Raw genomic sequence first — 18381 nt, 5'->3', positions numbered from 1 at the left:
AAGCCAAAAAATATTGAAACCCCCTCAGCCTCAAAATGGCGGCGCTTCCGCTTCCTTCCGTACAAGATGGCGGCGCTGGGAATCCCTTAGAGTCCCCAAAACAAAATGGCGGCTCCTTCAAGGACTTTCCGTACAACATGGCGGCCTCTCAGGGTTTAGGCCTAGCACGTAGCGTGCGTGCTGACGTCACTTCCTACCGTGCCTAAGATGGCGGCGCGCAGGGCGCTCCGGCTCGGTTCGTCCTGGGGAGGCCCCGGGACGGCTCGTGAGGGGTGGGGGAGGGGAAGAAGGGGTTAATTAAATGTTAATTGGCTGTGGGCGGGGCTTAAGAGGGTGTGGCCTGGTTTAATTGATGTTTTAATTAGGTAGGCGTGGTTTAAAGCAGGTGGGCGTGGTTTCATGAGGGGGTGGGCGTGGCTTGCATTGATTGACGTTGTCACCCACAGCGGAGCTGCAGGCGCGATCGCTCCGCCCATTGCCCCGCCCACCTCCGCGCATCGGCCAATGGAGAGAGGCGTAAGTTAGGGGGCGTGGCTTAAGCGAGGGGCGTGGCTTGTGGCGATTATTTGGCGGGAAATTTGGCGGGATTTGAATTTTCCTGGAATTTTTAAAAATATTTTCAGGGATTTTGCCCCAATTTTGGGCAAATTTTGGAATTTTGGGGGGTTTTGGGTGGAATTTTGGTAAATTTGGGTTTTTTCCCCAAAATTTTTAAAAATTTCTTCAAATTTTGGGGTTTTTTCCTCAAATTTTGATTTTTTCCCCCAAATTCCTGAGGGTTTTTTTCCCAAATTTTTGGGTTTTCTTCCCCAATTTTGTTTTGGGATAAAATTTAAAATTTTCCTCAAATTTTCGGAATTTTTCCAAAATATTTTGAATTTTCCTCAAATTTTTGGGTTTTTTTGACAGATTTGTGGGAATTTCCTGTGGAATTTTGGTTTAAAATTCCCCAATTTTTAGTGGATTCAGGCAAAAACTTAAATTTTGAATTTTGGGGGATTTTTCATCATTTTTCCCTAAATTTTGGGGTTTTTTTCATGAAAATTTTGCTCAGTTTTCCCCAAATTCTTTTTTATTTTCCCAAATTTTGGATTCTTGCCTCAAATTTTGGGATTTTTTTTCCATGAATTTTTTAAAAATTTTTCCCCCAAAATTTTGGGGTTTTTTTCCCTCAAAATTTTGGGGTTTTTTCTGTAATTTTGTTTTTTTTTTTAATCCCAATTTTTTCTTAATTTTTCCCAAATTTTGGGGAAATTTTCTCCAATTTTTGGGGATTTTTTTCCTGAATATTTTTGGGATTTTTTTTCCCAAATTTTTGGAATTTTTCTCATAATTTTATTGGAATTTCTGGTGGAATTTTGTGTTAAAATTCCCAAATTTTGGGGCGATTTTCTCCAATTTTTGGGGATTTTTTTCCTGAATATTTTTGGGATTTTTTTCCCAAATTTTGGAATTTTTCCCAATAATTTTATTGGAATTTCTGTTGGAATTTTGGGGATTTTTATCCAAAATTTTGGGGAGATTTTTATCAAAATTTGGGATTTTTTTCCCCCAAATTTTGGGATTTTTTCCCCATAATTTAATTGGAATTTCTGTTTAAATTTTGGGTTCAAATTCCCAAATTTTGGGGATTTTTTTCCTGAATATTTTTGGGATTTTTCCCCCAAATTTTGGAATTTTTTCCCATAATTTAATGGGAATTTCTGGAGGAATTTTGGGTTAAATTTCCCAAATTTTGGGGGGATTTTCTCAAATTTTGGGGATTTTTTTCCCCCAAATTTTGGAATTTTTCCCCATAATTTTATTGGAATTTCTGGTGGAATTTTGGGTTCAAGTTCCCAATTTTGAGTATTTTCCAAAACTTTGGGATTTTTGCCTTTTTTTTCCTAAATTTTGAAATTTTTTTTCCCAAAAATTTTAATTTTTTTCCCAAAATTTTTAAATAATTTTTGCAGTTTTATCCCAAATTTTGGGGGATTTTCTGGTGGAATTTTGGGTTCAAATTCCCAAATTTTGGGGAGATTTTCTCCAATTTTTGGGGATTTTTTTCCTGAATATTTTTGGGATTTTTTCCCCAAATTTTGAAATTTTTTCCTCATAATTTGATTGGAATTTTGGGTTAAAATCCCCAAATTTTGGGGGGATTTTCTCAAATTTTTGGGAATTTTTTTCCCAAATTTTGGGATTTTTTCCTCATAATTTTATTGGAATTTTTGTTCGAATTTTGGGTTGAAAACCCCAAATTTTGGGATTTTTTTCCCAAAACTTTGAGATTTTTGCCCCAAAATTTTCAGTTCCTTTTTTTCCTAAATTTTGAACACTTTTCCCCCAAAATTTTAATTTTTTTCCCAAGTTTTTAAAATAATTTTTGCAGTTTTATCCCAAATTTTGGGTTCAAATCCCCAAATTTGGGGAGATTTTCTCCAATTTTTGGGGATTTTTTCCTGAATATTTTGGGATTTTTTCCCCCAAATTTTGGGATTTTTCCCCCATAATTTTATTGGAATTTTTGTTGGAATTTTGGGTTGAAATTCCCCAATTTTGGGGATTTTGATCCAAAATTTTGGGGAGATTTTCTCCAATTTTTGTGAATTTTTTCCCCAAATTTTGGGATTTTTTCCCCATAATTTTATTGGAATTTCTCTTGGAATTTTGGGTTCAAATCCCCAAATTTTGGGATTTTTGCCCCAAAATTTTTGGTGCCTTTTTTTCCTAAATTTTGAAATTTTTTTTTCCCAAAAATTTTATTTTTTTCCCAATTTTTTCATTAATTTTTGCAGTTTTATCCCAAATTTTGGTGGAATTTTGGGTTGAAATCCCCAAATTTTGGGGAGATTTTCTGCAATTTTTGTGAATTTTTTTCCCAAATTTTGGGATTTTTTCCTCATAATTTTACTGGAATTTGTGGTGAAATTTTGGGTCGAAATCCCCAAATTTTGGGATTTTTTCCCCCAAATTTTTGGTGCCTTTTTTCCCCTAAATTTTGAAATTTTTTTTTCCCCAAAATTTTAAATTTTTTCCCAATTTTTTAAAATAATTTTTGCAGTTTTATCCCAAATTTTGGTGGAATTTTGGGGCGATTTCCTCCAATTTTTGGGGATTTTTTTCCCCAAATTTTTGAATTTTTCCCCCATAATTTTATTGGAATTTCTGTTGGAATTTTGGGGATTTTGATCTAAAATTTTGGGGATATTTTCTCAAATTTTGGGGATTTTTTTCCCCAAATTTTGGGATTTTTTCCTCATAATTTTATGGGATTGTCTGTTGGAATTTTGTGTTAAAATTCCCAAATTTTGGGGAGATTTTCTCCAATTTTTGGGGAATTTTTTCCTGAATATTTTTGGGATTTTTTCCCCATAATTTTATTGGAATTTGTGGTGGAATTTTGGGTTTAAATTCCCCAATTTGGGGGATTTTGATCCAAAATTTTGGGCAGATTTTTTCAAATTTTTGGGAATTTTTTTCCCAAATTTTTGAATTTTTTCCCATAATTTTATTGGAATTTCTGTTGGAATTTTGGGGTTAAAATTGCCAAATTTGGGTATTTTCCAAAACTTTGGGATTTTTTCCTTTTTTTTTTCCAAAATTTTGAAATTTTTTTTCTCCAAAATTTAAAATTTTTTCGCAATTTTAAAAATAATTTTTGCAGTTTTATCCCAAATTTTGGTGGAATTTTGGGTTGAAATCCCCAAATTTTGGGGCGATTTTCTCCAATTTTTGGGGATTTTTTTCCCAAATTTTGGGATTTTTTCCCCATAATTTTATTGGAATTTCGGTTGGAATTTTGGGGATTTTGATCCAAAATTTTGGGGAGATTTTCTCAAATTTTTGGGGATTTTTTCCCAAAATTTTGGGATTTTTTCCTTAAAATTTTCAGTGCTTTTTTTCCTAAATTTTGAAAATTTTTTTTCTCCAAAATTTTTATTTTTTTCCCAATTTTTTAAAATAATTTTTGCAGTTTTATCCCAAATTTTGGTGGAATTTTGGGTTCAAATCCCCAAATTTTGGGGAGATTTTCTGCAATTTTTGTGAATTTTTTTCCCAAATTTTGGGATTTTTTCCTCATAATTTTACTGGAATTTGTGGTGAAATTTTTGGTCGAAATCCCCAAATTTTGGGATTTTTTCCCCCAAATTTTGGTGCCTTTTTTCCCCAAATTTTGAAGATTTTTTCCCCAAAATTTTAAATTTTTTCCCAATTTTTTAAAATAATTTTTGCAGTTTTATCCCAAATTTTGGTGGAATTTTGGGGCGATTTCCTCCAATTTTTGGGGATTTTTTTTCCCCAAATTTTTGAATTTTTCCCCCATAACTTTATTGGAATTTCTGTTGGAATTTTGGGGATTTTGATCTAAAATTTTGGGGATATTTTTTCAAATTTTGGGGATTTTTTTCCCAAATTTTGGGATTTTTCCCCCATAATTTTATTGGAATTTCTGGTGGAATTTTGGGTTCAAATCCCCAAATTTTGGGGCGATTTTCTCCAATTTTTGGGGATTTTTTTCCTGAATATTTTTGGGATTTTTTTCCCCAAATTTTGGGATTTTTTCCCCCAAATTTTCGGTGCCTTTTTTTCCTAAATTTTGAAATTTTTTTTCTCCAAAATTTTAAAATTTTTCGCAATTTTTTAAAATAATTTTTGCAGTTTTATCCCAAATTTTGGTGGAATTTTGGGTTCAAATCTCCAAATTTTGGGAAGATTTTCTCCAATTTTTGGGGATTTTTTTCCCAAATTTTGGGATTTTTCCCCATAATTTTATTGGAATTTCTGTTGGAATTTTGGGTTCAAATCCCCAAATTTTGGGGCGATTTTCTCAATTTTTTTTTGGCATTGTTTAATGAATATTTTTGGGATTTTTTCACCCAAATTTTGGAATTTTTCCCCATAATTTTATTGGAATTTCTGTTGAAATTTTGGGGGATTTTTATCAAAATTTCAGATTTTTTTCCCCAAATTTTGGGATTTTTTTCCCCATAATTTTATGGAATTTTGGGTTGAAATCCCCAAATTTGGGGCGATTTTCTCCAATTTTTGGGGATTTTTTTCCTGAATATTTTTCGGATTTTTCCCCCAAATTTTGGGATTTTTTCCTCATAATTTTATTGGAATTTCTGGTGGAATTTTGGGATTTTTGCCCCCAAATTTTCGGTGCCTTTTTTTCCTAAATTTTGAAATTTTTTTTCCCAAAATTTTAAAATTTTTCGCAATTTTTAAAATAATTTTTGCAGTTTTATCCCAAATTTTGGTGGAATTTTGGGTTCAAATCCCCAAATTTTGGGGCGATTTTCTCCAATTTTTGGGGAATTTTTTCCTGAATATTTTTGGGATTTTTTCCCCAAATTTTGGGATTTTTTTCCCATAATTTTATTGGAATTTCTGTTGGAATTTTGGGGATTTTGATCCAAAATTTTGGGGAGATTTTCTCAAATTTTTGGGGATTTTTTCCCCAAATTTTGGGATTTTTGCCCCAAAATTTTCGTTGCTTTTTTTCCTAAATTTTGAAATTTTTTTTCCTCCAAAATTTTAAAATTTTTCACAATTTTTTAAAATAATTTTTGCAGTTTTATCCCAAATTTTGGGGGAATTTCTCTTGGAATTTTGGGATTTTTTTACCAAATTTTGGGATTTTTTCCTCATAATTTTATGGGATTTTCTGTTGGAATTTTGGGTTAAAATTCCCAAATTTTGGGGCAATTTTCTCCAATTTTTGGGGATTTTTTTCCTGAATATTTTTGGGATTTTTTTTCACAAATTTTGGGATTTTTTCCCATAATTTTTGATGGAATTTTGGGTTAAAATCCCCAAATTTTGGCTTTTTCCAGGCAGGGCCTCTCCCCCAGCCCCTCCGGGCCGGCCCCCTCAGGGACCTCCCTGATTGGAGCTTTGCAGGTAAAAAATGGAAATTTTGGGCAAAAAAAATTTTAATTTTGGTAAAAAATGGAAATTTTAGATTAAAAAACGAAATTTTGAGGGAAAAAATGGGGATTTATGGGAAAAAATGGGGATTTTATAGGGAAAAATGAGAATTTTATGGGGAAAATCCAGAGGAAAATGGGAATTTTGTGAGGGGGGGAATGGAAAATTTGGAGGAAAAAATTGAAATTTTCGGGGGAAATTCAGAATTTTGGGGAAAATTGGGGTTTTTTGGGATGAAAATGGGAAAATTGGGGAGAATTGGAGGGGAAATGGGAATTTTGGAGGGAAATTTGGGATTTTTGGGTAAAAATTTGGGAATTTTGGGGTAAAAATTTTGGGGAATTTTGGGTAAAAATTCGGGATTTTTGGGGTGGAATTTTGGGGTAAAATTTGGGGGATTTGGGGGTAAAAGTTTGGGAATTTTGGGATGAAAATTTGGGGATTTTGGGATAAATTTTTGGGGTAAAATTTTGTGGATTTGGGGTTAAAATTTGGGAATTCGGGGGTAACAATTTTGGAGATTTTGGGGTAAAAATTTGGGGATTTTGGCATAAAAATTTGCGAGTTTTTGGGTAAAAATTTGGGGTAAAAATTTGGAAATTTTGGGGTAAAAAATCAGAATTTTTGAGGTAAAAATTTGGGGATTTTGGGGTAAAATTTTGGGGATTTTGGGATGAAAAATTGGAAATTTTGGGGTAAAAATTTGGGGTAAAAATTTGGGAATTTTGGGGTAAAAATTTTGGGGTAAAATTTGGAATTTTGGGTTAAATTTTGAGCAATTTGGAGTAAAAAGTTTGGGGATTTTGGGGATAAAATTGGGATTTTGGAGTAAAAATGTGGGAATTTTTGGCTGAAAATACCGGGATTTTTGGGATAAAAATTTGGAAATTTTGGGGTAAAAGTTTGGGAATTTTGGGATAAAAATTTGGGGAATTTTAGGGTAGAAATTTGGAGTAAAAGTTTGGGGATTTTTGGTTGAATTTTGGGGTAAAAATTTGGGAATTTGGGGGGAAAAATTTTGGAATTTTTGGAGTAAAAATTTGGGGATTTGGGGGTAAAAAATTTGGAAATTTTGAAGTAAAAATTTAGGGAATTTCAGGACAAAAATTTGGGGAATTTTAGGGTAAAAACTTGGGGAAATTTGGAGTAAAAATTTGGGGATTTTGGGGTTAAAATTTTGGAGGATGTTGGGGTAAAAATTTGGGGAGTTTTTGGGTAAAATTTTGGGGTTAAAATTTTGGAATTTTTGGGTTAAAATTTGGGGATTTTGGGATAAAAAATTGGGAATTCTGGAGTAAAAATTTGGGGATTTTGGGGTAAAATTTGGGGGTAAAATTTTGGGGAATTTTGAGGTGAAAATTTGGGGTAAAAAATAGGGAATTTTGGGGTGAAAATTTGGGGAATTTTTGGGTAAAATTTTGGGGAATTTTGGGGTAAAATTTTGGGGGAATTTTGAGGTGAAAATTTGGGGTAAAATTTGGGGATTTTGGGATAAAAATTTGGGGATTTTGGGGTAAAATTTTGGGGTAAAAATTTGGGTTTTTTGGGGAAAAATTTGGGGATTTTTGGGGGTAAAAATTTTGGGAGTTTTGGGGTAAATTTTTGGGAATTTTGGGGTAGAATTTTGGGGAAGTTTGGAGTAAAAATTTGGGGATTTTTGGTTAAATTTTGGGGGAAAAATTTGGCAATTTCAGGGGAAAAATTTGGGGATTTGGAGGTAAAAGTTTTGGGAATTTTTGGGATAAAAAATTGGGGGATTTTGGGGTGAAAATTTGGGGTAAAATTTTTGGGGATTTTGGAGTAAAAATTTGGGGATTTTTGGATAAAAATTTTGGAATTTTTGGGGTACAAATTTTGGGGATTTGGGGTAAAGTTTGGGAATTTTGGGGTAAAAATTTGGGATTTTTGAGGTAAAAATTTGGGGAATTTTGGAGTCAAAATTTAGGAATTTTTGGGTGGAAATTTGGGGTAAAAATTTGGGAATTTTGGGAATTTTGGGACAAAAAATTCGGGATTTTTGGGATAAAAGTTTGGGGAATTTCGGGATAAAAATTTTGGGAATTTTGTGATGAAAAATTGGGAATTTTGGGAGAAAAATTTGGGGATTAAAATTTGAGGATTTTGGGGTAAAAATTTGGGATAAAAATTTGGGGAATTTTCTGGTAAAAATTTGGAATTTTTGGGATAAAAATTGGAAGTTTTGGGTAAAATTTTGGGGAATTTTGGGGTGAAAATTTGGGGTAAAATTTGGGGATTTTGGGATAAAAAATTTGGAATTTTCGGGTTAAAATTCTTGGGATTTTGTGGTAAAAATTTGGGGATTTTGGGGTAAAATTTGGGGTAAAAATTGGGGAATTTTGGGGTGAAAATTTGGGTAAAATTTGGGGAATTTTGGGGTAAAATTTTGGGGAATTTTGGGGGTAAAATTTGGGGAATTTTGAGGTGAAAATTTGGGGTAAAATTGGGGGATTTTGGGCTAAAAATTTTGGAATTTTAGGGTAAAAATTTGGGGATTTGGGGGTTAAAATTTTGGGATTTCGGGGTAAAAATTTGGGGTAAAATTTGGAATTTTTGGGTAGAAATTTGTAAGTTTTGGGACAAAAATTTGGGGAATTTTTGGGTAAAAATTTGGGAATTTTGTGATGGAAAAATTGGAGATTTTGGGGTAAAAATTGGGAATTTTTGGGATAAAAATTTGGGGATTTGGGGGTTAAAATTTGAGGATTTTGGGGTAAAGTTTGGGGAATTTTGCAGTAAAAATTTAGGAATTTTGGGTGGAAATTTGGGGTAAAATTTGGGGTATTTTGGGATAAAAATTTGGGGATTTGGGGGTTAAAATTTGAGGATTTTGGGGGTAAAAATTAGGGGAATTTTGGGATAAAAATTGGAAATTTTGGGGTAAAAGTTTGGGAATTTTGGGGTAAAAATTTGGGGTAAAAATTTGGGGAATTTTCTGGTAAAAATTTAGGAATTTTGGGTGGAAATTTGGGGTAAAAATTTGGGAATTTCGTGGTAAAAATTTGGGGATTTTGGGGTAAAATTTTTGCAATTTGGAGTAAAAAATTGGAGATTTTGGGGTAAAAAATTGGGGAATTTTGGAGTAAAATCTGGGGAATTGGGGGTAAAAAATTGGGGATTTTTGGGGTGAAAATTTGGGTAAAAATTTGGGGATTTTGGGATGGAAATTTGGGGAATTTTGGGGTAAATGTTTGGGGAATTTTTGGGGTAAAAATTTGGGGTATTTTGGGGTAAAAATTTGGAAGTTTTGAAGTAAAAATTTGGGGAATTTTGGGGTGAAATTTGGGGTAAAATTTTGGGGAATTTTGGGGTGAAAATTTGGGGTAAAATTTTGGGGAATTTTGGGGTGAAAATTTGGGGAATTTTTGGGTAAAATTTGGGGAATTTTGGGGTGAAAATTTGGGGTAAAATTTGGGAATTTTTGGATAAAATTTTGGGGAATTTTGGGGTGAAAATTTGGGGAATTTTGGGGTGAAAATTTGGGGTAAAATTTGGGGAATTTTTGGGTAAAATTTTGGGGATTTTTGGGATAAAAATTTGGGGAATTTTTGGGGTAAAAATTTGGGGAATTTGGGTAAAGATTTGAGGGAAAAATTTGGGGAATTTTGGAGTAAAAATTTAGGAATTTTGGGTGGAAATTTGGGGTAAAAATTTGGGAATTTCAGGGTAAAATTTGGGGTAAAAATTCGGGAAATTTTGGATTAAAATTTTGGAAGTTTTGGGGTAAAAATTTGGGGATTTCGGGGTAAAAATTTGGGATAAAAATTTGGGAATTTTGGGGTGAAAATATCAGGATTTTTGGGATAAAAATTCGGGGAATTTTGGAGTAAAATTTGGGGATTTTGGGGTGGAATTTTTGGGATAAAAATTTGGGGAATTTTTAGGTAAAATTTTGGGGTGAAAATTTGGGGTAAAATTTGGGGATTTTGGGATAAAAATTTGGAAGTTTTGAAGTAAAAATTTGGGAATTTTGGGGTAAAATTTGGTGGATTTGGAGGTTAAAATTTGGGAATTCAGGGATAAGAATTTGGGGTATGAATTTGGGAATACAAATTTGGGGAATTTTTGGGTAAAAGTTTGGGAATTTGGGCTAAAAATTTGGGGGTAAAAGTTTGGGGATTTTGGGGTAAAAATTTGGGGATTTTTGGGATAAAAATTTGGGTAATTTTGGGTAAAAATTTGGGTAATTTTGGGATAAAAATTGGGAATTTTGGTGTAAAAATCTGGGGATTTGGGGGTAAAATTTGGGGTAAAAATTTGGAAGTTTTGGGACAAAAATTTGGGGAATTTTTGGGTAAAAATTTGGGAATTTTGTGTTGAAAAATTGGAGATTTTGGGGTAAAAATTGGGAATTTTTGGGATAAAAATTTGGGGATTTGGGGGTTAAAATTAGGGGAATTTTGGGATAAAAAATTGGAAATTTTTGGGTAGAATTTTGGGGGTAAAATTTTGGGGTAAAAATTTGGGGAATTTTCTGGTAAAAATTTAGGAATTTTGGGTGGAAATTTGGGGTAAAAATTTGGGAATTTCGTGGTAAAAATTGGGATTTTTGAGGTAAAAATTTGGGAATTTTGGGGTAAAAGTTTGGGAATTTTGGGGAAAAAATTGGGGATTTTTGGGGTAAAAATTTGGGAATTTTGGGATAAAAATTTGGGGAAATTTGGAGTAAAAGTTTGGGGATTTTTGGTTGAATTTTGGGGTAAAAATTTGGGGATTTGGGGGTAAAAAATTTGGAAGTTTTGAAGTAAAATTTGGGGAATTTTTGGGTAAAATTTTGGGGGATTTTGGGGTGAAAATTTGGGGTAAAATTTGGGGATTTTGGGGTTAAAATTTTGGGGGATGTTGGAGTAAAAATTTGGGGAATTTTTGGGTAAAATTTTGGGGTAAAACTTTGGGGATTTTGGGATAAAAATTTTGGGATTTTTGGGTAAAAATGTGGGAATTTTGGGGTGAAAATATCGGGATTTTTGGGATAAAAATTTGGGGAATTTGGGGGTAAAATTGTGGGGATTTTGGGTAAAGATTTGGGGGAAAAATTTGGGGAATTTTGGAGTAAAAATTTAGGAATTTTGGGTGGAAATTTGGGGTAAAAATTTGGCAATTTCGGGGTAAAATTTGGGTTAAAAATTTGGGAATTTTGGGGTAAAAATTCGGGAAGTTTTGGATAAAAATTTTGGAAGTTTTGGGGTAAAATTTTGGGGAATTTTGGGGGTAAAAATTTGGGGATTTGGAGTAAAAATTTGGGGTAAAAATTTGGATTTTTGGGGTAAAAATTTGGGGAATTTTGGAGTAAAAATTTTGGGGTTTTTGGTTAAATTTTGGGGTAAAAATTTGGGAATTTGGGGGTAAAAAATTTGGAATTTTTGGAGTAAAAATTTGGCAATTTCAGGGTAAAAATTTGGGGATTTGGGGGTAAAAATTTGGAAGTTTTGAAGTAAAAATTTAGGGAATTTCAGGACAAAAAGTTGGGGAATTTTGGGGTGAAAATTTGGGGTAAAATTTGGGGATTTTGGGGTAAAAATTTGGGGAGTTTTTGGGTAAAATTTGGGGATTTGGGGGTAAAAATGTGGGAATTTTGGGGTGAAAATATCGGAATTTTTGGGGTAAAAATTTGGGGAATTTTGGAGTAAAAATTTAGGAATTTTTGGGTGGAAATTTTGGGGTAAAAAATTGGGAATTTTGGGATAAAAATTTGGGGAATTTTGGAGTAAAAATTAAGGAATTTTGGGGTAAAAATTGGGGAATTTTTGGGGTAAAAATTGGGGATTTTGGGATAAAAATTTTGGAATTTTAGGGTAAAAATTGGGGGATTTTTGGGTTAAAATTTGGGGATTTTGGGATAAAAAATTGGGAATTTTGGAGTAAAAATCTGGGAATTTGGGGTAAAAAATTGGGGAATTTTGGGGTGAAAATTTGGGTAAAAATTTGGGGATTTTGGGATAAAAATTTTGGGAAGTTTTAGGTAAAATTTTGGGGTAAAATTTGGGGATTTTGGGATAAAAATTTGGAAGTTTTGAAGTAAAAATTTGGGAATTTTGGGGTAAAATTTTGTGGATTTGGAGGTTAAAATTTGGGAATTCAGGGATAAGAATTTGGGGTATGAATTTGGGAATAAAAATTTGGGGAATTTTGGGTAAAAGTTTGGGAATTTTGGGGTAAAATTTTGGCAATTTCGGGGTAAAATTTGGGTTAAAAATTTGGGAAATTTGGGGTAAAAATTCGGGAAGTTTTGTATAAAAATTTTGGAAGTTTTGGGGTAAAAATTTGGGGATTTTGGGGTAAAAATTTGGGATTTTTGGGGTAAAAATTTGGGGAATTTTAGGGTAAAAATTTGGGGAAATTTGGAGTAAAAATTTGGGGATTTTTGGTTAAATTTTGGGGTAAAAATTTGGGAATTTGGGGGGGAAAATTTTGGAATTTTTGGAGTAAAAATTTGGGGAAATTTTGGGGTGAAAATTTGGGGTAAAATTTGGGGATTTTGGGATAAAAATTTGGGGATTTTGGGGTTAAAATTTGGGGATTTTGGGGGTAAAAATTTGGGAATTTCGTGGGTAAAAATTTGGGGAATTTTGGAGTAAAATTTGGGGATTTTGGGGTGGAATTTTTGGGGTAAAAATTGGGGATTTTTGGGGTGAAAATGTGGGTAAAAATTTGGGGATTTTGGGATGGAAATTTGGGGAATTTTTGGGAATTTTGGGGTATAAATTTGGGGATTTGGGGTAAATGTTTGGGGAATTTTTGGGGTAAACATTTGGAAGTTTTGAAGTAAAAATTTGGGGAATTTTGGGGTGAAAATTTGGGGAATTTTGGGGTGAAAATTTGGGAAAAATTTGGGGATTTGGGGGTAAAAATTGGGAATTTTTGGGTAAAAATTTGGGAATTTTGTGATGAAAAATTGGAGATTTTGGGGTAAAATTGGGAATTTTTGGGAGTTAAAATTTGAGGATTTTGGGGTGAAATTTTGGGGTGAAATTTTGGGGATAAAAATTTGGGGATTTTTGGGGTAAATTTGGGGAATTTGGCATAAAAATTTGGGAATTTTGGGGTGAAAATATCAGGATTTTTGGGATAAAAATTCGGGGAATTTTGGAGTAAAATTTGGTGGTTTTGGGGTGGAATTTTTGGGGTAAAAATTTGGGGATTTTGGGATAAAAATTTGGAAGTTTTGAAGTAAAAATTTGGGAATTTTGGGGTAAAATTTTGTGGATTTGGAGGTTAAAATGTTGGGAATTCAGGGATAAGAATTTGGGGTATGAATTTGGGAATAAAAATTTGGGGAATTTTTGGGTAAAAGTTTGGGAATTTTGGGGTAAAAATTTGGGGATTTTGGAGTAAAAAACTTGGGAATTTTGGGGGAAAAATTTTTGAATTTTTGGAGTAAAAATTTGGGGATTTTGTGATGAAAAATTGGAGATTTTGGGGTAAAAATTGGGAATTTTTGGGATAAAAATTTGGGGATTTGGGGGTTAAAATTTGAGGATTTTGGGGTAAAAATTAGGGGAATTTTGGGATAAAAAATGGGGGAAATTTTGGGTAGAATTTTGGGGTAAAATTTTGGGGTAAAAATTTGGGGAATTTTCTGGTAAAAATTTAGGAATTTTGGGTGGAAATTTGGGGGTAAAAATTTGGGAATTTCGTGGTAAAACTTGGGAATTTTGGGATAAAAGTTTGGGGGTAAAAATTTGGGGATTTTGGGGTAAAATTTTTGCAATTTTGGAGTAAAAAATTGGAAATTTTGGGATAAAAATTTGGGTATTTTTGGGTAAAAATTTGGGGAATTTTGGGATAAAAATTTTGGGATTTTAGAGTAAAAATTGGGGGATTTTTGGGTTAAAATTTTTGGGATTTTGGGATAAAAAATTGAGAATTTTGGAGTAAAAATCTGGGGATTTTGGGGTAAAATTTGGGGTAAAAAATTGGGGATTTTTGGGGTGAAAATTTGGGTAAAAAATTTGGGGATTTTGGGATGGAAATTTGGGGATTTTGGGGTAAATGTTTGGGGAATTTTTGGGGTAAAAATTTGGGGTATTTTGGGGTAAAAAATTTGGAAGTTTTGAAGTAAAAATTTGGGGAATTTTTTGATAAAATTTTGGGGAATTTTGGGGTGAAAATTTGGGGTAAAATTTTGGGGAATTTTTGGGGTAAAAATTTGGGGAATTTTGGGGTGAAAATTTGGGGAATTTTTGGGTAAAATTTGGGGATTTTGGGGTGGAATTTTTGGGGTAAAAATTTGGGGATTTTGAAGTAAAAATTTGGGGAATTTTTAGGTAAAATTTTGGGGTGAAAATTTGGGGTAAAATTTGGGGATTTTGGGATAAAAATTTGGGGATTTTGGGGTGAAAATATCAGGATTTTTGGGATAAAAATTCGGGGAATTTTGGAGTAAAATTTGGAAGTTTTGAAGTAAAAATTTGGGGAATTTTTGGGGGGAATTTTGGGGTGAAAATTTGGGGTAAAATTTGGGGATTTTGGGATAAAAATTTGGGGATTTTGGGGTAAAAATTTGGGGATTTTGAAGTAAAAATTTGGGAATTTTGGGATAAAAATTGGGAATTTTGGAGTAAAAATCTGGGGATTTTGGGGTAAAATTTGGGGTAAAAAATTGGGGATTTTTGGGGTGAAAATTTGGGTAAAAATTTGGGAATTTTGGGATGGAAATTTGGGGATTTTGGGGTATAAATTTGGGGAATTTTGGGGTAAATTTTGAGGAATTTGGAGTAAAAAGTTTGGGGATTTTGGAGATAAAAGTTTGGGAATTTTGGGGTGAAATTTGGGGGATTTTGGGGGAAAATTTTGGGAATTTGGGGGTAAAAATTTGGGGATTTGTGTTAAGAATTTGGAAATTTTGGTGTAAAAATTTGGGGATTTTTGGTTAAATTTTGGGGAATTTTGGAGTAAAAAGATTTGGAGTTTTGGGGTAAAAATTTGAGAATTTGTGGGAAAAATTTTGGAATTTTTGGAGTAAAAATTTGGGGAATTTTGGGGATAAAAAATTGGAAGTTTTGAAGTAAAAATTTGGGGATTTTTGGATAAAAATTTTGGAATTTTAGGGTAAAAATTTGGGGATTTCGGGGTAAAAATTTGGGGTAAAATTTTGGGGAATTTTTGGGTAAAATTTGGGGTAAAATTTGGGGATTTTGGGATAAAAATTTTGGAATTTTAGGGTAAAAATTTGGGGATTTGGGGGTTAAAATGTTGGGATTTCGGGGTAAAAATTTGGGGTAAAAATTTGGCAATTTGGGGGTAAAGATTTGGAATTTTTGGGTAAAAATTTGGCAGTTTTGGGACAAAAATTTGGGGAATTTTTGGGTAAAAACTTGGGAATTTTGTGATGAAAAATTGGAGATTTTGGGGTAAAAATTTGGGGATTTTTGGGATAAAAATTTTGGAAATTTGGAGTAAAAATTTGGGGATTTTTGGTTAAATTTTGGGGAATTTTGGGGTTAAATTTTGGGGAATTTGGGGGGAAAAATTTTGGAATTTTTGGAGTAAAAATTTAGGGAATTTCAGGACAAAAATTTGGGGAATTTTTGGGTAAAATTTTGGGGGATTTTGGGGTGAAAATTTGGGGTAAAATTTGGGGATTTTTGGGTTAAAATTTTGGGGGATGTTGGGGTAAAAATTTCGGGAATTTTGGGGTTAAAATTTTGGAATTTTTGGGTTAAAATTTGGGGATTTTGGGATAAAAAATTGGGAATTCTGGAGTTTAAATTTGGGGATTTTGGAGTAAAAATTTGGGGATTTTGGGGTAAAATTTGGTGTAAAAAATTGGGGATTTTTGGGGTGAAAATTTGGGTAAAAATTTGGGGATTTTGGGATGGAAATTTGGGGAATTTTTGGGTAAAATTTGGGGAATTTTGGGGTGAAAATTTGGGGTAAAATTTGGGGAATTTTTGGGTAAAATTTGGGGAATTTTTGGATAAAATTTTGGGGAATTTTGGGGTAAAATTTGGGGAATTTTTGGGTGAAAATTTGGGGAATTTTTGGGTAAAATTTGGGGTAAAATTTTGGGGATTTTTGGGGTAAAATTTGGGGATTTGGGGGTTAAAATTTGGGGATTTTGGGGTAAAAATTTGGGGATTTGGGGATAAAAATTTGGGAATTTTGGGTAAAAGTTTGGAATTTTTGGGTAAAAATTTGGGGATTTGGGGATAAAATTTGGGGAATTTTCGGGTAAAATTTGGGAATTTTGGGAATTTTGGGAATTTTGACTCCGCCCCTCCCCCCCCCCCCCCAGACGGTCGCCCCTCCCCCCCCTGGCGGGGGCAGCTCCGGAGGAGCCGAGAGAGCCGAGAGCTGGCGGTGAGTGACCAGTATGGACCAGTATAAACCAGTATAGACCAGTATGGGCCAGTATAAACCAGTATGGACCAGTATAGACCAGTATGGACCAGTATGGACCAGTATGGGGCAGGAAAAGCAGAAAAAACCCCGAAAAAATCCCAATTTTGGGCCATTTTAGAGCCCTGAATTGGCCCCAAATCCCTCCCAGTTCATCCCAATCCCAGTATGGACCAGTACAAACCAGTACGGACCAGTATAAACCAGTACGGACCAGTATAAACCAGTACAAACCAGTATGGACCAGTACGGACCAGTATGGACCAGTATGGACTCACCCCAGTAACCCCAGAGCCCAAACCAGTACCAAAAACCCCATCCCAGTACAAACCAGTACAAACCAGTAACCCCAAACCCCCTCCCAGTTCATCCCAGTATAAACCAGTAACCCCAGAGCCCAAACCAGTACAAACCAGTAAGGAAAAACCCCAAACCAGTAAGGCCAAACCCCCCTCCCAGTTCATCCCAGTAACCCCAAACCCCCTCCCAGTTCATCCCAGTACAAACCAGTATCCCCAAACCTCAAACCAGTAAGGAAAGACCCCAAACCAGTATAAACCAGTATAAACCAGTAACCCCAAATCCCCCTCCCAGTTCATCCCAGTCCCTCCCAGTAACCCCCAAACCCCATCCCAGTCCAAACCAGTAACCCCAGACCCCATCCCAGTACAAACCAGTAAGGAAAACCCCCAAACCAGTATAAACCAGTATAAACCAGTACAAACCAGTAACTCCCAGTATAAACCAGTGCCGGGCCCTGGCCCTGAGCCGCTCCCTGGAGGCCGCCAAGCGAGGGAGGGACCCCGGGAGGATCCCAGTACAAACCAGTACGGACCAGTATGGACCAGTATAAACCAGTATGGACCAGTACGGAGCAGGTGAGAGACTGGGACGGGGTTTGGGGGTTACTGGTTTGTACTGGAGGGACTGGGATGAACTGGGAGGGGGTTTGGGGTCACTGGTTTATACTGGTTTGGGCTCTGGGGTTACTGGTTTATACTGGGAGGGAACTGGGATGAACTGGGAGAGGTTTTGGGCTTTACTGGTTTGTACTGGGAGGGAACTGGGCCATACTGGGATGAACTGGGAGGGGTTTGGGGTTACTGGTTTATACTGGTTTGGGGTTTGGGTTCACTGGTTTGAACTGGGAGGGGTTTGGGGTTACTGGTTTGAACTGGTTTATACTGGTTCATACTGGTTTAACTGGTTTAAACTGGTTCATACTGGTTTGAACTGGTTTATACCGGTTTAACTGGTTCATACTGGTTTATACTGGTTTATACTGGTTTAACTGGTTTATACTGGTCTGACCCCTCTCTCCTCCCCCCACAGCTGAACAGGCCCCGCCCCCGCCGGAAGCTCCGCCCCCAGCTGGCCCTGGAATCATTCATGCTAATTTATGCAAATGAGAAGCAAAATAAAGTTGGCGTTGCCAGTGAGGAGTGGTGGTTACTGGTTTATACTGGGAGGGACTGGGAATGGATCTGACTCCGCCCACCTCGTTAATATGCAGATTTATGCAAATGAGATGCAAACCAGAGCTGGTTCTGTCTTTATAAACAGGGACCGGGGGTTACTGGTTTATACTGGGATGGGCTGTAGCCCCGCCCACAAATTTAATATGCAAATTTATGCAAATTAGATGAAATATAGCATCGGTTTCATCTCTGTGGGAGGGGACTGGGGGTTACTGGTTTATACTGGGAGGGACTATAGCCCCGCCCACAAACTTAATATGCAAATTTATGCAAATTAGATGAAATATAACATCGGTTTCATCTCTGTGTGTGGGGACTGGGGGTTACTGGTTTATACTGGGAGGGACTGGGAGGGCTTGTAGCCCCTCCCACAAACTTAATATGTAAATTTATGCAAATTAGATTAAATAGAGCATTGGTTTAATCTCTGTGGGAGGGGACTGGGGGTTACTGGTTTGTACTGGTTTGTACTGGGAGGGGCTTGGGGGCGGGGCCTGACCGGCGTTCATTGTATTAATATGCAAATTTATGCAAATGAGATGCAAACTTTTGATAGGTGGGGTCAGTGGAGATGAAGGTTTGGGAACTGGGAGGGAACTGGGAGTTACTGGGTTATACTGGGAGGGGC

At 34.9% G+C, this 18381-nt stretch overlaps 1 protein-coding gene across 5 annotated transcripts in view; it reads left to right on the top strand.

The window, feature by feature from the left end:
* Nucleotides 1-148: 148 nt before the first annotated feature.
* Nucleotides 149-18381, top strand: part of MRPL52 (mitochondrial ribosomal protein L52) — a 54406-nt gene continuing 36173 nt past the window's right edge. For 3 of the 5 annotated variants that reach the window (XR_013180507.1, XM_077173068.1, XM_077173069.1), the window contains exons 1-5: nt 149-235; nt 447-516; nt 5823-5889; nt 16172-16236; nt 17024-17145. Coding sequence is in view for 3 of the 5 variants with exons in the window: in XM_077173068.1 (XP_077029183.1) it covers nt 505-516; nt 5823-5889; nt 16172-16236; nt 17024-17128 (249 nt within the window). In the remaining 2 variants the exon portion in view is untranslated. Of the gene's footprint in view, nt 236-446; nt 517-5822; nt 5890-16171; nt 16237-17023; nt 17154-17607; nt 17715-18381 lie in introns of those variants that run through there. The other 2 variants (XR_013180506.1, XM_077173070.1) reach the window with 2 other exon arrangements.

This window comes from Agelaius phoeniceus, unplaced genomic scaffold (assembly GCF_051311805.1).
Source record: "Agelaius phoeniceus isolate bAgePho1 unplaced genomic scaffold, bAgePho1.hap1 Scaffold_110, whole genome shotgun sequence".
Classification (NCBI taxonomy): Eukaryota; Metazoa; Chordata; class Aves; order Passeriformes; family Icteridae; genus Agelaius; species Agelaius phoeniceus.
Note: the sequence above shows the minus strand (reverse complement) of the source record. Positions and strands in the feature narration are given on the sequence as shown.